A 20,989-nucleotide genomic window follows, 5' to 3' on the forward strand; every position below is an offset into this window, starting at 1 on the left:
TCCCTGAACATCTTGAGGTACTCCTCCGTGAACCACCTCTCCACCATCATCGCCCAGCACTCAGGATACGCTTGGCACCACTAGGGAATCATCTACACGTCATCAAGTAATGGACATATAAGAAGATAAAATTAAACCAACTTAATCTCAAAACGAATCAATATTGATGTTCTTCATTTACCTCAAGGTACTGCTCCCAGGTCAGTTGCATCTCTCTTGCATCTTTCTTGGTTTTCCTCTCTCCAAGCTTCAACCCGTAGTAGGTTACGATGGCCTGGATGCATGCCTTGTGATGCATGTCGGTGACGAGTTTTTTACAGGCTTTGGTAGTCACCTGCTCCGCCCTGGCCTCAAATCCCTCCTCGTATCTGTAATAAGTCTGCATACAAAAGCGATGTATCCATTCATTATTTCAAGAAAAGTCCAATGAATGCGACGTATTGAGCAATGTTGTGCGAGGGAGACTTACCCAAAACTTTGCCTTCACCCGCGCCGCCTTGTTGGGGTACTCTGCATCGGGGGCGACGGCGTAGTGGTCAAACGAGTAGGCCGGCTTCGTCTTCGATGCGTACATGACAATGCCGGGGAAGTGTTGCCTGCATAGAAGACCCGGGATGCCGTTGACTAGCCGTGCGCTACCACCCGACACAACCACCCTGTTCCTGCACAAGTGATTAAGAAAAATTATTAGTGTTTTCATCATATCATATGAAGTAGTGGTGATAACATATAAAGTTACTTACTTTTGCCCTTCGAGGCGAATCACTGGGCGTTGGTGAGGAAGCGGAACTTGTGGGAGGCTCGTGGGACCTCGCAAGTAGACACTCGAAGAGGAGTCGGAGGGAGCGGAACCCATGCCTGCTGCCTCCCCCTCCTCCTCCTCCTCCTCCTCGTCCATCTGCCTAACCAGCTCCTCGTCTGACTCGTCCACGGGCGCCACCTCCTCCTGCGGCTGGCGGTCCTCCTCACGCGGCGTGGGAGGAGACGACCCCCTCCTACGGCTGGCGGTCCTCCTCCTCCTCCTCCTGTCCGATCCCTCCACCGCCCCCTCCGCCTCCTCCTACAGCTGGCATGGTCTTTGGTAAATCGAGTTCACAGACCTTTGACGGTCGCCTGCCATCTTTGTTCAATCACCTGCAATAAAAAAGAAAAACAAGATGTAATTAGAAATATGTGCAAAAATGAACAAAACATAATTACAAAAAACATAGTAATAGATGTATTAGATATATATGCAAAAATGATCAAAACATAATTACAAAAAACATAGTATTACATGTATTAGAAATAATCTTCATGATTGAGATTAGCTGGATCATATGTCTCATCATCACTATCAACATTGTTCAACTCATCAACACTATCCGAAGGAGGAATGTTGTCTTCATTGTCATTGCCTAAACGTAATCGCTCAAGCATTTGTATGTCCTTTAGATTTCGCACCTCGTCTCCAGCGTCCTCGTCATCATCCCTTTCGTTGTCTACTTCCATTCCTATCTCTTTGGTTAAGTCTATGTCAAACCTCCCTTGTAGCCCCTCTTCTTGATAGAACTCTCCATCATATGTGTTTGGGTTGAAGTTGTAATCTTCATCGTTTGGGATAGGTAGTTTACCGTGTGGTGATACCTTGTGCACAATAGACCAACCCTTAAGATGCTCGGTGTCTTTGCACACGTATGACGTATAATAAACCTGGACGGCCTATTGAGCCACAATGTAGACATCTTTTCCTGGATAGATGGAATCCTATCGAATCTCGACTAGCCCAAGCTTAGGGGTCCGTCTCGTTACACCAGGATGAAACCAGTGGCATTTGAATATGACAGGAGTAAGAGGTTTGGAACCATAGAATGATAGTTCATAGATTTCTTCAATTCTTCCATAATAGTCGAGTCCATCAGTGCCGGGCGTAACAACTCCAATGTTTGTGGTTTTTCGATTGGGCCGACTCTACTCGTAGCTTGCTATGTGAAAACGATAGCCATTCACGTCATAACCGGTAAATGACTTGACCCTAACGGCACAGCCGTTTGCAACCTGTCTTAGCTCGTCACTTATAGGCACATCAGTTTGGGCTTTCTGTTTGAACCAACAAATGAAATCGGGGCTCTTTGGTCCCGCACCCCGTGAAAGAAGGGTATCATTTTCTTGCGGGGTAGGTTGCCTTGATCCATGCTAGGATTGACGAAGAAATTCCCTGTACCAACGAGAAACAAGGGGGTTGGACAAAGAAACAAGGACATACGGCGAAATGAAACAAGTTCGTTCAGAACTTACCCAATGAATGACTGCACCTCGACAAGGTTTGTCAACACATATAGCATGATACTGCGCCACTCTTCATTTTTCAATTGCTTAGTGGTCAATGCACTTGCGCTTTCGAGTTGCCCTTGGAAAAGGCTGAGGTTCGATTCATTTTCGCTAGCATTATAACGAGGGGGTGGATTATAAATGCTAGGAAGGTTCTTAGTGTAGTATTTCTCTGTGAAGTTCGACACCTCCTCTAGAATGTATGCCTCGGCAATGGAAGCCTCAATTTTGGCTTTATTTCTACATTTTTTTCCGAAGAGTCTTCAGACATCTCTCGATTGGATATCACCAACGGTTGTGCACACCCCCCCATCCATGCCTCATACGGGAGGTGCACAATCAAATGCTGCATCGGCAAGAAGCAGCCAGGTGGAAAGATCTTCTCCAACTTATAGAGCAACACGGGTGCCGCTTTTTCCAAGTCATCAATGACGGTCCGAGAGAGCTCCTTGGCACAAAGCTGGCGGAATAAGTAGCTCAACTCTACTAGCACTTGCCAGACATGCTCCAGGACATAGCCTCGAACCATCGCCGAAAGAAGCTGCTCAATCCATATGTGGTAGTCATGACTCTTCATCCCGTTGACTCGCAGAGTGCCTAAGTTCACTCCCCTCTTTAGATTCGCTGCATACCCATCAAGGAACATTAGCATCTTGATCCATTCAAGTACTTCCCTCCTTTGGTCCTTTTCAAGACGAAATCGGCCTTAGGCCTTCTCCAGGTCTTGCCACGACTAGGAGGCTGCATCTCTTGATTTGGTCTATCGCACAATGTTGCCAGGTCCACTCTAGCCTTAGGGTTGTCCTTAGACTTTTTAGTGTCCATGAGTGTTGCCCAAAGTGCCTCAGCAACATTCTTTTCAGTGTGCATTACATCAATGTTATGTGGCAGAAGAAGGTCATCGAAATAGGGGAGCCTCGTCATGCCCGAGATATGAGTCCACATATGTTGCTCACCATATCCCACAAAACCACCTTCTTCATTAGGCACGAGAGCATCTATCTGAGCATGAACTTTGGCACCAGTCATCATCCACGGTGCAGGGTTTCATCATATCATCCCCTCCTCCTCATCCGTCTGCCGAACCAGCTCCTCGTCCAACTCGTCCATGGGCGCCACCTCCTCCTCCAGCTCCTCCTCACGCAGCGTGGATGTACATTATGAGCCTCATCTACATTGTCATGATCTTTGTCATTAAAGCGGATCCAAGCTTCACCATCGGATGGATGTACCATCTTGTCAGGATTATACTATTTGCCATTTTTGTGCCATGTCATCTATTTCGCGGATTCCTTGGTCATGTATAGCCGTTGGATCCTTGGTAGGAACGGAAGATACCGTAGGATTTTCACAAGGATTGTAAGTTGCCTCTTCTAGCCATCATCAGAGTCTACCTCCAGGTACCTAGAGGATTTACACTTTGGACAGAACTTTGCATGCTCGTGTTCTTTCCTAAATAGGACGCACCCCTTCGAACAAGCATGTATCTGCTCATATGGCATCTTAAGTGCACGAAGGAGTTTCTATGACTCATACATGCTCTTTGGCAGAATGTGGCCCTCCGGAAGCAGGGTGCCAATCACGGCCAACATCTTATCAAAGCCAGGTTGACTCAAGTTTAACTCGGACTTCAACCCCATTAAGCGTCCAATGGCATCTAATTGAGACACTATTGACCGATCTTGAAGGGGTTTATGTGCCGAGTCCATCATGTCATAGAACGCCTATGCAGTTGCCTCCATCTCCTCCTTCTCACGTCCCTCATCGAACTGTCCTTGGTGAAAGTCATCTAACATGTCTGCTACCCCGGCATCAGCGTCAAAAGCCTCCACCCGTGGTCTCACCACCTCCTCTCTAATACAATGGGCTTCACCATGGTGGACCCACCGGGTGTACTCTGGCATAAATCCATGCTTCACAAGATGTTTACCCATTTCCACCTTGTTTACCCTTCTCCTGTTTCCACATTTGCTGCAGGGACACAAAACTAGACAATATCCTTTAGCAGCCTTGCCAAAAGCACAGTTCAAGAAAGCATCGGTCTTGTTCATCCATTCCGTGGTGTAACCACTCTGACTTCTGCAGCCCGTGTACATCCACTGACGGTCATCCATCCTCTAACATATGTATCAACGAGTAATGTAACCATCAATTGCATCTACATGGTGTTCCAAAACCTGCAAAAAACAACGGCCCGATGGCCGACAAGCACATATGTCTCAAGAGAAGCCATGTAGTTTGGATATCAATCCATGCAGAAGAATATATCCAAGTAGTATCACTACTCCTACTACTACTTCCACTATTGCTACTACTACTACTACTATCACTATTGCTACTACTACTACCACTAGTTCTACTACTACTACTACCACTACTTCTACTACTTTTACCACTAGTTCTACTACTACTACTACCACTAGTTCTACTACTACAACTACCACTAGCACTACTACTACAACTAATACTACTACAACTATCACTACCACGACAACAACAAGAGAGATACATTGGCTAATTGCTGATTGCTTAGTGCTAAAATTATAGAATCATCTATCACGCGATGAGGTGAAGGATTTTTCTCAACATCAGAGTCGATCTTGATTGATCTTTTGTTCAGTACTCATATCATGTGAGTGATCCATAATCGTATGTGAGAGTTCAATCGTGCAAGCACAATTTTTTTAATTATTTGGCATTGTGTTCTTTGTAATATTTATGCAGTTATGAAGAGAAACGGGGACATTGCATCTCTTTTTCAAAAGCATGCAGCAAAGAAGATGGCTGCGGCAGCTGCTGCTACTTCTAATCCTGATCCGATTGAACCTGTGGTGGAAGAGCAGATTCATGAGAGAGTAGTTGAGGAAATTGTAAATCCTTTGCCACCGCCACAACCGTCTTCACTGCCACGAGTTTATGACATCAATCGCCTTCCACATGATCCAGGTGAAAGACATCCTATTCTAAAATATCCTGTTAATGATCAAGATGCAATTCGAAGAGCATATATTATTAAAGGTCCATTCAAACCTTTTGCACATGATTTTCCAAAAAGAAAGATTTCAGATAGGGATCGGGGATTCACTATTGTTGGATGTGTAATAATGATTGGCTTGAGTATAGTATTAAGAAGGATGTTGTGTTTTGCTTCATATGCTATTTGTTCAAGAAGGGTACTGGGTTAGACACATTTACTGTTGATGGCTGGAAGAATTGGAATATAGGAGAGAAAGCACTTCGCAAACATATGGGGTCTAAGGCACATATTGCAGCTCAAGAGAGATACATTGGCTTTACAAATCCCAAGGTAGCAATTGATTATAATATTGAGAAGTGGAGTGATGAGGATCTTCGTCTTTATAAGAAAAGGTTGACTTATTCACTTAGGTGTATCAAGTTTCTTTTGCATCAAGGGTTGGCGTTTCATGGACATGATGAAAGTGAAGAATCTAGCAACAGAGGGAACTTCATTGAACTTTTGAAATTTCTTGCCAGAAATAGTGAAGAAGTGAAGAAGTATGTTTTGGACAATGCTTTAGGTAATTGTACCTTAACTAGCCTAGACATACAAAAGCAAATTATTCACTGTTGTGCCCTAGAAACTAGAAAGAAAATAATTGAACAACTTGGTGATGAGCCCTATGCAATTTTAGCTGATGAGTCTAGTGATATATCACATAAAGAACAACTAGCTCTTTGCTTGCGTTATGTTGATAAATTGGGAAGGCCATGTGAGCATTTTATTGGAGTTGTTCATGTAGATGATACTACCTCTTTATCACTTAAGGATGCAATTGATGCTTTACTTGTTAGTCATGGCTTGACTATGACTCAAATCCGTGGTCAAGGATATGATGGGGCTAGCAACATGAAAGGAGATATTAAAGGGTTGAAAACATTGATCATGCAAGAATCACCTTCTGCTTATTATATTAATTGTTTTGCCCATCAACTCCAATTGGTTCTTGTTGCTGTTGCCAAGGGAAATACTGATTGCGAGACTTTTTTTGATCAAATATCTATCTTATTGAATATTGTTGGAGTTTCCTGTAAGTGTCATGACATGCTTAGAAATGCTAGCCTTGAGAGTGTCAAGAAAACACTTGACTGCGGTGAAATTAAATCTAGAACTGGATTACATCAAGAGATGGGTTTGCCTAGGCCTAGAGATACTCGATGGGGATCTCATTACAAAACTGTATGCAACATCATTACTATGTATGAAGCAATCCATGATGTACTGGTTGATCTTGGGGATGATCCTGCGTATAAGGATGATTGGACCAAAATACATTTTGTGACCGGAGCATTTGAGAACATTGAGTTTGTTTTCTTTGCACACTTAATGTATATTATTCTTGGATATACAAATGAGTTATCTGAGTGTTTGCAAAGAAGGGACCAAGATATTCTTAATGCAATATCACTTGTTAATGTGGCAAAGAAAAGAATGGAAGAATTGAGGTATGATGGTTGGGATAATTTTCTTGAGAAGGTCACTTCATTTTGCGATAAACATGGTGTTGAAGTTTCTGCTATGGATGGTGATTATGTTCCTTATGGAAAATCAGCAAGGAAAGCTCATGCCCAAAAACAAACCAATGATGACCACTTTAGAAGAGAAGTATATGTTGGTGTCATTGATCAAATAAGTCAAGAACTTGATAATCGGTTTGATGAGATTAATATGGAGTTGTTGTCTTGTATGTCGGCCTTCAGTCCTTCCAAGTTATTTGCTTCTTTTGATGCACAGAAGCTACGTAGACTAGCTGAGTTCTACCCAAAGGAGTTCTCAAATAATAATTTGCTCAAACTTGAGTTGCAGCTAGATAATTATATTGATGACATGAGACATGATGATAGCTTCAAAGGTCTAGACAATATTATTGATCTCTCAGTTAAGCTTGTTGAAACAAAGAGGCACAAAGTGTACGATATGGTTTATGAGCTCCTCAAATTGGTATTGCTTCTACCTGTGGCAACGGCAAGTGTTGAAAGGGTATTTTCTGCAATGGTTTTTGTGAAAACAAAGTTAAGAAATAAGATGGGAGATAGTCTTTTGGATGACTGTCTAGCCACTTTCATTGAGCGGGATATTTTCTTTGAAGTTGATGAAGATGATATAATCAATACATTTATGTCCCTTCGAAAGCGTCGAATAAAATAGTCACAAAAATAGCATTGTAAGTCTATGGTTCTCTTTTATGCCTTATTTCAATTATTGATATGGCTTTTGAACTATTTATACTATACTTAGTGGATGGTTTGAACTTAATCCATGAATTTAAGCCTTATTGTGTTATTTAGTGCATATATACTGAATCATGTTGTCAATTTTACAATTATTACCGAATTGCTGAAATGGATTTACCGAATTGTATATGAAATTTTTTTGGCGGCATACCCTGAGACAAAATTCTAGATTCGCCACTGTCGATGGCGTAGTAAAGAACAACCCGTACAACTCATTGAGGGGCGGGTGAAGGTTGAGCATCATTCAAAGGTACACCAACTACCCTTTACATCCCTCCGGTCACTCTTGATTTGGAGCACTACATCTTCAAGGTCCTCGCCAACCAGTTCGGGCCATGTTGTCTTCTGGGCAGCCATGATCACGTACTATCCTTAGCTTTTCTCTCTTTTGAAACTGGTATAATACCAATAAGCATCAATAATCGAGCAACACTGACAAAATCAATAGAAATTAACATAACATGTTGTTTCGAACTAATGCTATCATCTTTAATTTGGCAAGAATAAACTTGGTACTGCAATAGACATCCTACTTTCATACTAAGCAGATGTCTTAATCGATTGCTCCAGGCCATAAACCAACTAAAATGTTAAAAGGAACATTTTTTAAAGCAATAACTAGCAAAAAAAAAAAAACATGACAACCTCCAGAGAAGAAGAAGAAGAAAGCAGTAGACTATAGCGATGATGCGTGCTCTATGTAAATGTGTGTATATATACACAACGACATTTGTATAGTAGCTTGCATACTCTCGGTGAAAACAATGTAAGCATTTTGTCGACCACAACAATGCACACAGTCTACCTCTTCTTGGTGCCACTGATTGTCTGTTCTTATCCTTGTTCCTAAGGAGACAGCTGAATGCCCATAGTTTACACTGAACTATGTACGTGAGCACACACGTCTACCTCTTCTCGGTGCTATATTGTCTATTCTTCTCCTTGTTCCTAAGGAGACATCTGAATGCCCATAGTTTACACTGAACTATGTACGTGAACACAAAGGTGAGCACAAGACTGCCTCTTCTCAGTGCTACCAATTGTCTGTTCTTCTCCTTGTTCTTAAAAGGAGACAGCTGAATGCCCATAGTTTACACCGATCTATGTACGTAAGCACAAATCTGCCTCTTTTCGGTGCAACTAATTGTCTATTCTTCTCCTTGTTCCTAAGAGACAGCTGAATCCTCATAGTTTACACTGAACTATGTATGTGAGCACAACGTTAGCACAAACCATGTACATGAGCAAACACATTATATAAGGCTTTAATTTAATAACTGAAAATTTATAGTATATTCGTCCCGGCTCAAAAAAATATATGTTTTTTGGACCATAAACTTACTATTATTAGTTACAAGCTCCAACGTTATGCATATGTGTCGGGTTCATAAACCCGGAGTCCCTAATGGGCCTGCTTCCCAGCAAAAGCTCGGCCCAGTAGATGGCATTACAAATGACGCACAACTCCTGGGCCGGCCCAGATACCTAACGACAGGCCGGAAGAGCGATCCAGTCTCCGACCGGAAGGCCTAGCCAAGGAGGGGACTATGCTCGCTTCTGGCTCCGACCCGCTTCTCTGACCGGAAGGCCTACCTAAGGAGGGGACGACGCTCGCTTTCGACTCCGACCCGCTTCTCCGACCGGAAGGCCTGGCCAAGGAGGGGACGACACTCGCTTCCAACTCCGACCCGCTTTTCCGACCGGGAATACACTGAACCTCTGCTTACGGCTCTTCTCTGACCGGTGCGGTCGGAGCCGACTGGGAATGGCCGGCCGGGGATCCCCGCTCGGTGAGGACCCAAGAAATCAGGCGGAGCAGATAAGGTAAGGTGCTCAAGTCGACCGCAATACCGAGGACCGTACCCTGCACACCTATAGGACAGTACCGCCAGACTGTGTCAGAAGGGTACTCTGCAACCTTCCAAACATGTCAGAACACGAACAATGTTGTGGGCGCTGACATTTGTCCTACAGTATGGTAGGCGCCGACATTTGCCATACCAGAAGAACACGATGGAGTCTACCACATGCATCTGGGCGTCAACAGTATTGTGGGCGCCGACAAACCGTCTTGTACCCGATGGCGTGGGCAACAAGACTAGGTAGCACACACACTCTCTTTCTCTCACTCTCGCTCCCTCTTGTACCCGAAGGTGTGGGCAACAAGACTAGCTAGCAGCAGGACGCTTACTAGATGAGCTTCCCCCATTATTGATGTCCTCCTCTTCAGGCAGGCAATCTGGGTCAACATCCTCTACATGATTCGCATTCTTATCACCAATTAAATCTCCATCCCGAGTGGAAGGAAGATCGTATGGTGCTTGTAGAACAGTGAACTCCCCAGTTGCATGCTTGTCTTGAAAAATGAATTCCATCTCATCATAGCAATGGATTGGGACATTTATAATTTTCTCCCTTGGATCTTTGTCCTGCACATGTCCGGTCTTAATTTCATACTTCACTATAATAATACATAAGTAACATAACTAAATCAAATTTATAAGGATAGAAAGACTTACATTCTGCATCCTAACAACCTCTGTTTCATCATAAAGTATCATTTTCTTAACATCATCAAAGTTTGCTCCACTTAAATTCTTTGCTTGCAGTATAACCTTTCATTGAACTTTCAGATTATGATACTTGTGGTAAACTTGTCGCTGAGTGCAATTTGTTTGATACTTTGCATTAATCTGTTTTGCGCACTCCCCATGATGTATCTCACGAAAAACCATTAGTCTTCCCTCAGCTTGTATCTTCTCTTTGTAGTATCGTAGCATGTCCTCCACCACCTGGGGCTGCCACACAACGTTATTTCCTGCCATCCCTGCATGTGACAGTACTTAAAATATTTTCGGAGATTACAAAATTCATATACCTCATATGACTATGTGGATGTAATTAAGATACTTCATGTAAAGAAACTACATTTCATTAAGAGAAATCCATGAATACAATAAAAAGGACTACTTTACATTGCAACACAAAAATAATAAATAGTTTCATAGATGACTGAACAACACACATCAGACATGCCTAACATTGTTCCTATTTCTCCACATACTATTAGCTATGTCATCCCTGTCTCGAAGTACTTCCCTCTGTTCCTCACGTAAATCTCGTTGAACACGTCCAGCTGTTCTGGGATAGTTCTCAAACCAACTTTGTTCGCTATAGACTAGTTCATCAGGTCCCCCACTTTGTAAGATCCAGTTATGAAGAATACAACATGCTATGACAACTCGTACTTGTGAAGGGAAGGGATAATATGGTCTTGTTGTCAGCACTTTGAAATGATTTTTAGTGTCCCAAATGCTCTCTCAACAGTAACTAGGAGGGATGAGTGCCTTAGGTTGAATAGCTCATTTTGTGTCCGCGCTCTATTGCCCCTCCACTCACGCAAATGGTAACGAGTTTGACAAAAAGGAGGTAGAAAGCCTCTCCTTGTTGCATAGCCAACATCTGCAAGGTAGTATTTACCTACCAGGCCATTGGGAACACAATTAATATCACTAAGTTGTATATGTAAGTGTTCCAAAGGTAGACTAGACACCAACCTTCAGGGACTCTATAAGGTCGAGATGGTAGACTAGAGGGGGGGGTGAATAGTCCTTTCTTAGACTTAATCGCGCCGACTAACCGAAACAAGTGCGGAATTAAAACTATCGGTCTAGCCAAGACTACACCCCTCTATCGAAGTTCACGAGCACCTTGCAAAGATCCTAATTAAGCAAATAAGGTGCCGGGCTAGCTAGAGCTCACCTAATCAATTCTAGAAGCAAGGTCACACAAACCTATGCCACTAGTAATCAAGCAATGAGGGAGCTCCTACACATGCTAGGAAGTAAAAACACAAAGCCACCTAAGCTCACTAGCAATGCTCAATAACAAGGCAACCAATGCCTAATTAGTGAGCGTAAATACTTAGCTAGTCAAACTAAGCAATGTGACTAACAAGGTTACACAATCCAAATTAGTCACACAAGGGAGCTACTTCTATGCTACACAAGCAAGAAGGTAACTAGTGAGCTACACAAGCTAACTAATTACAAGAGCAACTACACAAGCACAATGTATATGAAAGTAATTACAAGTTTGTGTAAGGGGATTGCAAACCAACAGGAAGAACAATGTTGACACGGTGATTTTTCTCCCGAGGTTCACGTGCTTGCCAACACGCTACGTCCCTATTGAGACAAGCTCCAAGGTTGCCGCCGGTCCTTTTGCTAGTGGTGACCCGCAAGTCACACTCTCCCACGTGGAGTGCTTACCACAAGCTCTAGCACTTGACCCGGGCGGACCACTTGTCACCCTTCATGTCTCGCTCTACTAGAGTTGCTCTTCGCGGCTCCCGTGGGGAGAGCACAATGCCCCTCGCAAAGCTCTTCTCCGGAGCACCGCACAAGCTTCTTGCGGGCTTCGACGGAGACCACCACCAAGCCGTCTAGGAGGTAGCAACCTCCAAGAGTAACAAGCACCACCGGCTTGCAACTCGATCACCTAGTGCCACTCGATGCAACCTCACGATGCAATCGCACTAGAATCGCTCACTCACTCAATCGGATGAACATTATAAAGCTCAAGTGAGTTAGAGGGCTCCCAAGCACTACCACATAAGCCACCAAGGCTCTAGTGTGCTCAGCTACCAGACAAAGGCCTGAAGGGGACCGTGACGCCTAAGAGGGGGGGGGTGAATTAGGCATCTTAAAATTCAACTCCTAAACAATGGCCTCTTTTTCTAACTTTAGCAAAACCTATGCAATAGATAAACTATCTAAATTTGCAACTACGGTTTTGCTAGTGTGTTGCTATCTCTACCGCAAAAGGAGTAATACAATCAATGTAAATGCGGAAGCTAAAGAGCAAGGTAGAGATATGCAAACTCCCATCGATGACTCTGGTATTTTTACCGAGGTATCGAGAAGCACTCAAGCTTCCCCCTAGTCCTCGTTGGAGCCCTTCGCAAGGAATCCCTCGCAAGGGCCAAGCTCCCGGTCGAGTAACTCCGTGGATAGCCTCAGGCCTTCCCCACGCGCAAGTGGGTCTCCGACGTGCCTTCCGACAAACCTCTCCCGGATGCTCCCCGCCATCTTCACTATCAAGCTTTTGGCCGAAACGCCGCAGGCCTTGTTCCCTCCGGTACACGGTGGCGGCCACACCACAACCGCGGTTGGTGTGATCTCGCAAGACTATAAGCCCCTCTGATGTACAACGATGGTGTGCACAAGCACCGAGTGGTAAGAGGTATGCAAACCTCACTAAACACTAGGCCTAAACCTAGAGCAAGCGTATAAGCAGTGGTTTAATCAACCTAAGCACCTCGCAAAGCACCTATGCTAATCACCTAATGAATCACTAAGCACTATGCAAGTGGAGATCACTAAAATAGTCTATCAACACCCTTAATATGTTTCCTCAGCTCCATTTTCTTCAAATGGCCGGTTGGGGGTCTATTTATAAGCCCCTCTGAGAAAGTAGCTGTTGGGGACGAAATCCTGTTTTTCTGCTACTGACCGGACGCTCAAGTTGTCCTGATCGGACGTGTCCGGTCGTCCCGACCGTTAGAGCCATGATCAACTGATCGGACGCTACCAGCGTCCGGTCACATGCTACCGGATGCGTCCGGTTGCAATTTTGCCGCTCTAGAACCTCTCTGTACTTGATCAGACACTGCAGTCCTATGTTCGGTCAATTTGTCACCAGCGTCCGGTCGCGCCTGTTGTTGCCGAGCCTCTTGATCAGAGCATCCGGCCGCTTTCCTCCAGCGTCTGGTCCAGTGTCCGGGCGCCTCTGTGAGCTCGTTTCTTCGCGATCTTGCGTCTGGCTTGGTTCCTATCTTCGTGCTTAGACATTGCTTGATATCTTGGGTCTTTTTTATGCTTCTAAGGTCTTGCTTATGGTGATGATCATCGAATCATCACGTCGCCTTCGTCCAAGTCACGTCTTGCACCCTAATAAACTACAAAACAATCACTTGCAAATTCATTAGTTCAATTTGGTTGTGTTGGTCATCAAACACCAAAATCCAAAGTAAATGGGCCTAGGGTCCATTTTCCTTACAATCTCCCCCTTTTTGGTGATTGATGACAACACGACCAAAATAAGCAAATAATAAAAATTTGGAATTAAAAAAACTATCTACTTGCTAGGATGCAATGCAAGGGGCAAGGTTATATGATGCTAAAAGGTACTACTTGTAAGACTTAGAAGATACCACTTGAAAACTTATCTTGCCCTTGAAAAAATCCCCATGTGGTATTATGGATTTAAGCCACAAATTTTCCCATTACAAAGGCTAATCCATAATCCACTATCCTCCCTTTCTCGGACCATTACTACTTGTAGATCATTACTACTTGTAAATTATTATGATCTAGCTTTTGTTCCCTGCAAAATAATGCTTGCTTTTGGTCCTCTAAATTCCCTCCCTTTGGAATCAAACACCGAAAAGAAAGACATTAGAAGCATAAGGGAGGGTCAAACTTTGTGATCCTTTGTATGTGGAGTGGAATTGGTCACAAAATTTGACTCTCACATTATATAGACTAAGCTCTCCTAAATATATGCATACCTATTGTAGAAGGCAAAGCACATGCATAATTGGTAAATTGTTGCTCAAGGGAATTTAATCTATATAATGCATGGAGAAAGCATATAAATATCAAAATGAAATCAACATGATGATATCGGTTTAGAAATACCACATGTGGAAATCAATTTGATTTCTACCACTTGCAATTGGTGGTGGATATTTGAAGTATGATGCTTAACTTCAGGGACTCCATTTTCCTTACAATGAGACTACTACATACATGATAAGCTTGAAAAGGTGTTAGTCTCAAAGCATCAAACTTGTAGAGTAACCTCCCCCTAAATTTGTGCACTAGGAAACATGCACATTGATTTTAGAATAAAAATACCACTTGAAAGATGACATCACATGAATGTGAGAGACATTTTCGAAGGCGATATTCGGGAGAAATTATCTATAATTTGGACTTTGGCACATATTAGATGAACAATCGAAAGACAAGCTATGTGCTGTGCTCCTAAACAATTTTAAACCATGTAGGTTTGCTCCAAGGGTTAAGAATGAAACTGAGCAAGACTACCATAAGATATACCTAGTGTATGCATGACAAAGGATATAAGCATGCAAATGCAAACATAGGCATGAAAAGTAACTAGATGCTTAAAGATACCAATTTGTAAGAAATACCACTTGTAGGAAATACAAATTGAAAGTAATAACATCTAGTTACCTAACATGGGAAGGATAATTTGGGTCCATAATATTCACTAACCCACTTGGCAATGATCTTGTCCATCATGATGCACCCATACTTTGCCAAGTCTCCAAATTCCCCGACGTCTATTGGACTTCTCACTTCCCTTTTGGGATCCAAACCTTCTTGGTGCTCTTCATATTGGAAATGATCTCCTTTGGCACCCAAAAGCGTTTGACCCCATTGTTGGCTTGCTTGTTCACCTTGATGGCCACCACCTTGTCATTTTTCTTCTTCTTCAAGAGATAAGGTGTGGAGGCCTTTTTGTCCACCTTGTTGGTGTAGGTGTTGGAGAACTTGCTTGTTTGCTTTTTCTTTCTTCTTTGCTCCTCCCCCATTCTTCACCTTGCACTCATAGGACTTGTGGCCTTCCTTATGGCATACGTAGCAAACCATGGTTTGTCCTTCATCAAGCTTCTTCACTCCCTAGACGGTGTTATCTTGATGAAGTTGGGCTTGCTCCACCTTGCCTTTCACTTGTGTCAAGTCCTTGGTGAGGCGAGCCACTTCTTGCTTGAGTTGCTCAATCTCCATTGCAACCTCGTGTGTGCATGTATCTACAACAACTTTCTCAACACAAACTTGGTTGCACAAGGGTGAGTCTAAATATAAATCATTGCAAGAAGTAGAGGCATCCTTTTTATGCATGTTAAAGATAGAACTTTTCTTTTTAGATGCCTCGGTGGGGGTTGTACCAATGGCTTCAAGATTAGCAACTTTATTAGTTAGTGAAAGGACCTAGGATGCCGCCTAGAGGGGGAGGGTGAATAGGCGTTTCTGAAAATTAACACCTTTAAATGCGGAAACAATTAGAAAAGGGAGTTTCTAAAATGGAAACTCCAAATTAAGAGTAATACGACCCCTCACAAGTTAGCCACAGAGTAAACAAGGTATAAAGAATATATCTAGAAGCTACAACCCTGCAACACAAAGTTAGAACAGAGAATAAATATTTTCAGTACTGAGCTCTAATACCGGATGTGTCCGGTATACACGATTTCTGCAGATCAGCCCCGAACTTGCTCCTTCCGATTTCTATCTTCAAACCAAACTGCAGGCACCTACTAGAGATGACAATATACACAGAGAGCCTACACAAGAGCTGGAGCAATACAAATATCAAATGAAATGCGAATTGAGAAACGATATTTGTTTTACCAAAGTTTGGACTCGTTCGAGTCCTACTCTCTGTTGAGGGGGCTGCGGGCGACCCAGCGAAGATCAGCCCTAGAGGGTACCACGAAGGTCACTCTAGCCGGAGTCTTTTCCAACTCCTTTTCCTCCTTCCACTAGTTGATTCCGAGGCGGCGGAATCGACCGTTGCAAACTTTCCGAGGCACACCACAATCTCTCGGGTGCTCTCCGGCGACGCCTAGCCGTCTAGGACCGAAGAGTCCAAGAGTAACAAATGCGAATCACGAAATAGACAATATGCACAAGTGCTCAAGTGGTTGGATTGCTCTCTTTTTGAATTTCACTCAACCCATAATTTGATTTGGCAAATTTGATCAATCACTCACTAAGAGAGGGTTGGGAGAGTTGGCAAGGCTCAAAAACATGTATGTATATCAGCAGAATCAGCAGCCTCCAAAGGTGGGGGCTTGGGGGTATTTATAGCCCCCTTGGAAAAACTAGCCGTTTTATAGCCGTTGCCATACCGGACACGTCCAGTATGACTTACACTGCCCCAACGGTAACTAAGTTACAGTGACAATGTGAGGCGTCGGAACTCTCAATGAATGTCGGAACTTCCGACCGTCGGAACTCGCAACTCACGTCGGAACTCCCGACCCTCAGCCTATTTAAAAACTTAAGTAACTAAGTTGAAGTTTGTGAGGTGTTGGAACTCCCGATACATGCTGGAACTTCCAACCATCGGAACTCCCAACTCACGTCGGAACTCCTGACCCTCAAGGCATTTGAAAACTAGCCGTTGGCCTCTGGTCGTTCATACCGGACACGTCCAGTATGACCAGGACAATGAATCATCTAAATTAGTTAAGCATGAGACGTCGAAACTCTTGACCATTGCCGGAACTCCTAACCATCGGAACTTCCGACTAACATTGAAACTCCCGACGAACCAACCCGAGAACAACAAGAATTTTATCGTTGCTGGGCACATACCGGACATGTCCGGTATCATATTGCCAGACCAGCAAAACACAAGTTAGCTCTTTTGTCTCTCAAACACTCAAAACTCACATGGGTTGGCTTGAGCACTTATGAAACATTATCTATCAACATGATGCATCCCTCTTAATAGTATGGCATTCCTATTAACTCAAATTTAAAAGTATAACGAATTTAAACCTTTTGAGTTGATCTCTTTCAACCAAAGTCGTGTATTCAAGTCTTCATCAAGTGAGGGTGCTAACATGTCAACTTTGATCTTTTTCACTTGAGCATAGCCATCTTGAGCATGTGACTTGATTCCATTTATCAAATTTGAATAATCCCAAATGTATCAAGTCACTTCCATCTAACACTCCAATAGTGATTTGATCCTCCACATAAACATGGCCATCATAGCTTGATTAGTACCTCAACTAAATGCAAGTACTTCCTTCTTCACCCTAGCTAGGTTCTTCGTCCGCCAAGCCATTGCTTGCCCTTCACCCTTGCTTAGTATCTCGAAGCCTTTCCTTGCTATCTTCACCATCTCAAGCCATCAAGTTACATCTTGTGTTGAATCATCCATTCATGCATTGTTATCTTTTTCATTTTAATTTAGCAAGCTTCAAATTTGAGACCATTCCATATGCAATCCCTCAGGTCTCATTAATTAATACTTACAAGCTTGCTTTCACATAGTACATGGAAAAATCCCACAATAAATAAGCCTTTGCATGAATTCCATTTGCATTATTGTCTTGTGCTTGAACTAGATTGTTTATACAACAACACATCATTTTGGCTTTCATTAAGTACCTGTGAGATAACCTATTACCTATCCACACTTAGCAAATGGGTTAGACCTTTAATCACGTTGTCATTCAATCATCCAAAACCCACTAAAGGGCTAGATGCACTTTCAGTTAGCTCATCACAATGTTTGCACATGGTCTCCATTTTAGCAAGCAAACTTTTATAAGCATCTTGTGAGCTAGCTAACTTTTCTTTTAATTTTACATTTTTCTTTACAAGTTGCTCATCATTGATTGTGCATGCATTTGTTGTTGCACTAGCCTCAAGTTGCTCAATTTTAGTAGATAGTTCAATATTGATATTAGCAAATGTCTCATATTATTCAAGCAAAGTTTTATATGCTTCTTGTGAACTATTTAGCTTTTCTTTTAATTTTTCGAGATTCTTTTGTTGACTAGTGCAAACTTTAGCATAATTAAGATTTGTTGCACAATTTCATCATAAGAAGGCATTTCATCATCACTATCACTCTCACTAGAGGATGAGCTTTTGTTACCTCATGCCATAAGGCACACACGAGAAGAGCTTGATGATGAGTGCTTGCGGCCTCGCCTCTTGTGATGGTGTTCTTCTTCACTTGAAGAATCATCCCATGACCTTATTGATGTGAGGGCTTGGTTTTTGCACACTTTCTTCTTTGTCTTGGATGTGGGCTTGTTTGGACAAACTTCCACAAAGTGCCCTAACTCGCCGCATCCATAGCATTCTCTCTTTCTTTGCTCATTTCTTTGATTGGTGAAAATGAGATCTTGAATTTGGATGGGCACACCCTTGACATTGAGCCTTTGGATCATCTTCTCCACCTTGTTGATGAGTTTGATTGATTCTTCATCAAGGTCGGAGGTGGAGGAGGAAAATTGATCATCATCACTTGAATCTTCATCATCATCAACGTCCTCATCTTCTTCTTCATCTTCACTTGAGGAGCTGGAGCTTGAGCTTGTCTCAACTTGCTTGCCCTTCATCTTCTTTTTCTTGCTACATGCGAGAGCTTTGCCTTTGCTTGATGAAGAGGCTTCTTCTTGACCCTTCTTACATGACATTTCAAATTCCACTATCTTGCCAATGATTATGCCCGGGGTCACGGTGCTCAAGTCCTCCATGTTGTGAAGGATGGTGATGATGCTTGCATATTTCTTTTGTGGTAGCACGGAGATGATCTTCCTCACGATGTCCACATCATCTAGCTTTGTTAATCCTATTGAATGGAGCTTATTCATAATTAGATTCAAACGAGAATACATATCATGAACAAGCTCATCATCATTCATTGTAAAGGAATCATAATTTTGTTTAGCTAGACAATGTTTTTGCTCATGGACATTAGATGTGCCATCATGGAGCTCTTGAAGTTTTAACCAAATTTCATGTGCCGTATTTAAAGTGAACACTTGGTTAAACACATCCATACTAAATGATTCAAACAAGCAATTTTTAGCTCTAGCATTGAAATGAATTTCCTTTTCTTCACTCTTCGTGGGTTTATTGGGATTCTTAATTGGTTTCATCCCGTCACGAGTGACTCTCCAAACACCCAAATTAACCGCCTCAAGGTGGCAAGCCATTCTAGCTTTATAATAAGGGAAGTTAGTGCCGTCAAAGTGTGGAGGCCTAGAGGTATCTATTCCAACCACTCTAGATAGCGTCGGCTCAATGGCGGTTAAGCCAAAGGTCCAAAATGAGCCAACTAGCTCTAATACCACTTGAAGGGGACCGTGATGCCTAAGAGGGGGGGGGGTGAATTAGGCAACTTAAAATTCAACTCCTAAACAATGGCCTCTTTTTCTAACCTTAGCAAAACCTATGCAATAGATAAACTATCTAAATTTGCAACTATGGTTTTGCTAGTGTATTGCTATCTCTACCGCAAAAGGAGTAATACAATCAATGTAAATGCGGAAGCTAAAGAGCAAGGTAGAGACATGCAAACTCCCATCGACGACTTCGGTATTTTTACCGAGGTATCGAGAAGTGCTCAAGCTTCCCCCTAGTCCTCGTTGGAGCCCCTCGCAAGGAATCCCTCGCAAGGGCCAAGCTCCCAGTCGGGTAACTCCGTGGATAGCCTTGGGCCTTCCCCACACGTAAATCGGTCTCCGACGTGCCTTCCGGCAAGCCTCTCCTGGATGCTCCCCGCCGTCTTCACTATCAAGCTCGAGTGGCAAGCCTTGGGCCGGTGTGTTAGCTTTTCACAAACATTTTTTAAGGAGTTAACCACTCAACTTGCCGCGCCACTCGATCCTAGCAATGATGCAAAGTTAGATCACTCGAGTGGCACTAGATGACCGATATGCAAAGAAGTTTGCCCCTCTTGATAGTACGGCCATCTATCCTAAACCCGGTCATCAACTTCTCTACACACCTATGACCGGTGAAATGAAATGCCCTAGGTTATACCTTTGCCTTACACATTCTATTCCATCTCCTCCATTGTTGATGCAACACATGCACCAACCAATCACCAAATGATATGATCCACTTCATTTCATCATGTGACCGTATTGGTTCATCAATCTTGACTTCACTTGCTTTTCACCATTGCCTTCGTCCATCGGTGCCAAGTCTTGCTCAAGCTTCATCACCACGTGGTCCATCACTCCAAAGCCTCTGACTTGCTCTTCACACTTGCAACCGGTCTATCAAGCCAAGTCATGTCTTGATCTTCTCCACCTTGATCACATGACTCCATGTCTTGTCTCATGTGCAATAAGCTCCTTCACCATCACATGTGTGAGCTTTGCAACATCTTTGAGCCATTATCACCGTCATGGCATATGCTGCTCACACACATGTACCTGTGGACTAATCACTTGTGTATCTCACTTAAACACATTAATCCACCTAAGGTTGTCACTCAATTACCAAAACCAAACAAGGACCTTTCAGACTCGAAGGCCATTTGGATGCTCAAGAGAATGTCGTAGGATCGTGGAATCATGTGCGGACCCCTCCCAACCAGCACTTACATACGTGAACATCAAATCAAAATCGACCACTACAAGAATATTTTGGGTAGGAAAACCTTTCCTACCGTGGAACCTATCTACAATCCTTGATGGAACATTACAAGGAATGTGGGTACCATCAATTGCGCCGATGCAATCCTAGCCATTCAATTGGTATAGGAACATAAGTACATACTAATATATTATTAATAAGCTATTTTGGTATAAAATAGTGAAGGGCCATACCATAAAATAGGGATCAAACTGAGG

At 43.0% G+C, this 20,989-nt stretch overlaps 1 protein-coding gene across 1 annotated transcript; it reads left to right on the forward strand.

Moving 5' to 3' along the window:
• Nucleotides 1-854: 854 nt before the first annotated feature.
• On the forward strand, nt 855-10,255 carry LOC136480141 (uncharacterized). Its single transcript, XM_066477779.1, has 5 exons — nt 855-1,074; nt 5,035-5,180; nt 5,483-5,849; nt 6,072-7,013; nt 10,197-10,255. Exons 1-5 carry the CDS (start codon nt 855-857, stop codon nt 10,253-10,255), a joined length of 1,734 nt encoding a protein of 577 aa, XP_066333876.1.
• Nucleotides 10,256-20,989: the final 10,734 nt, after the last annotated feature.

This window comes from Miscanthus floridulus, chromosome 9, assembly GCF_019320115.1.
Source record: "Miscanthus floridulus cultivar M001 chromosome 9, ASM1932011v1, whole genome shotgun sequence".
NCBI classification, from domain to species: domain Eukaryota; kingdom Viridiplantae; phylum Streptophyta; class Magnoliopsida; order Poales; family Poaceae; genus Miscanthus; species Miscanthus floridulus.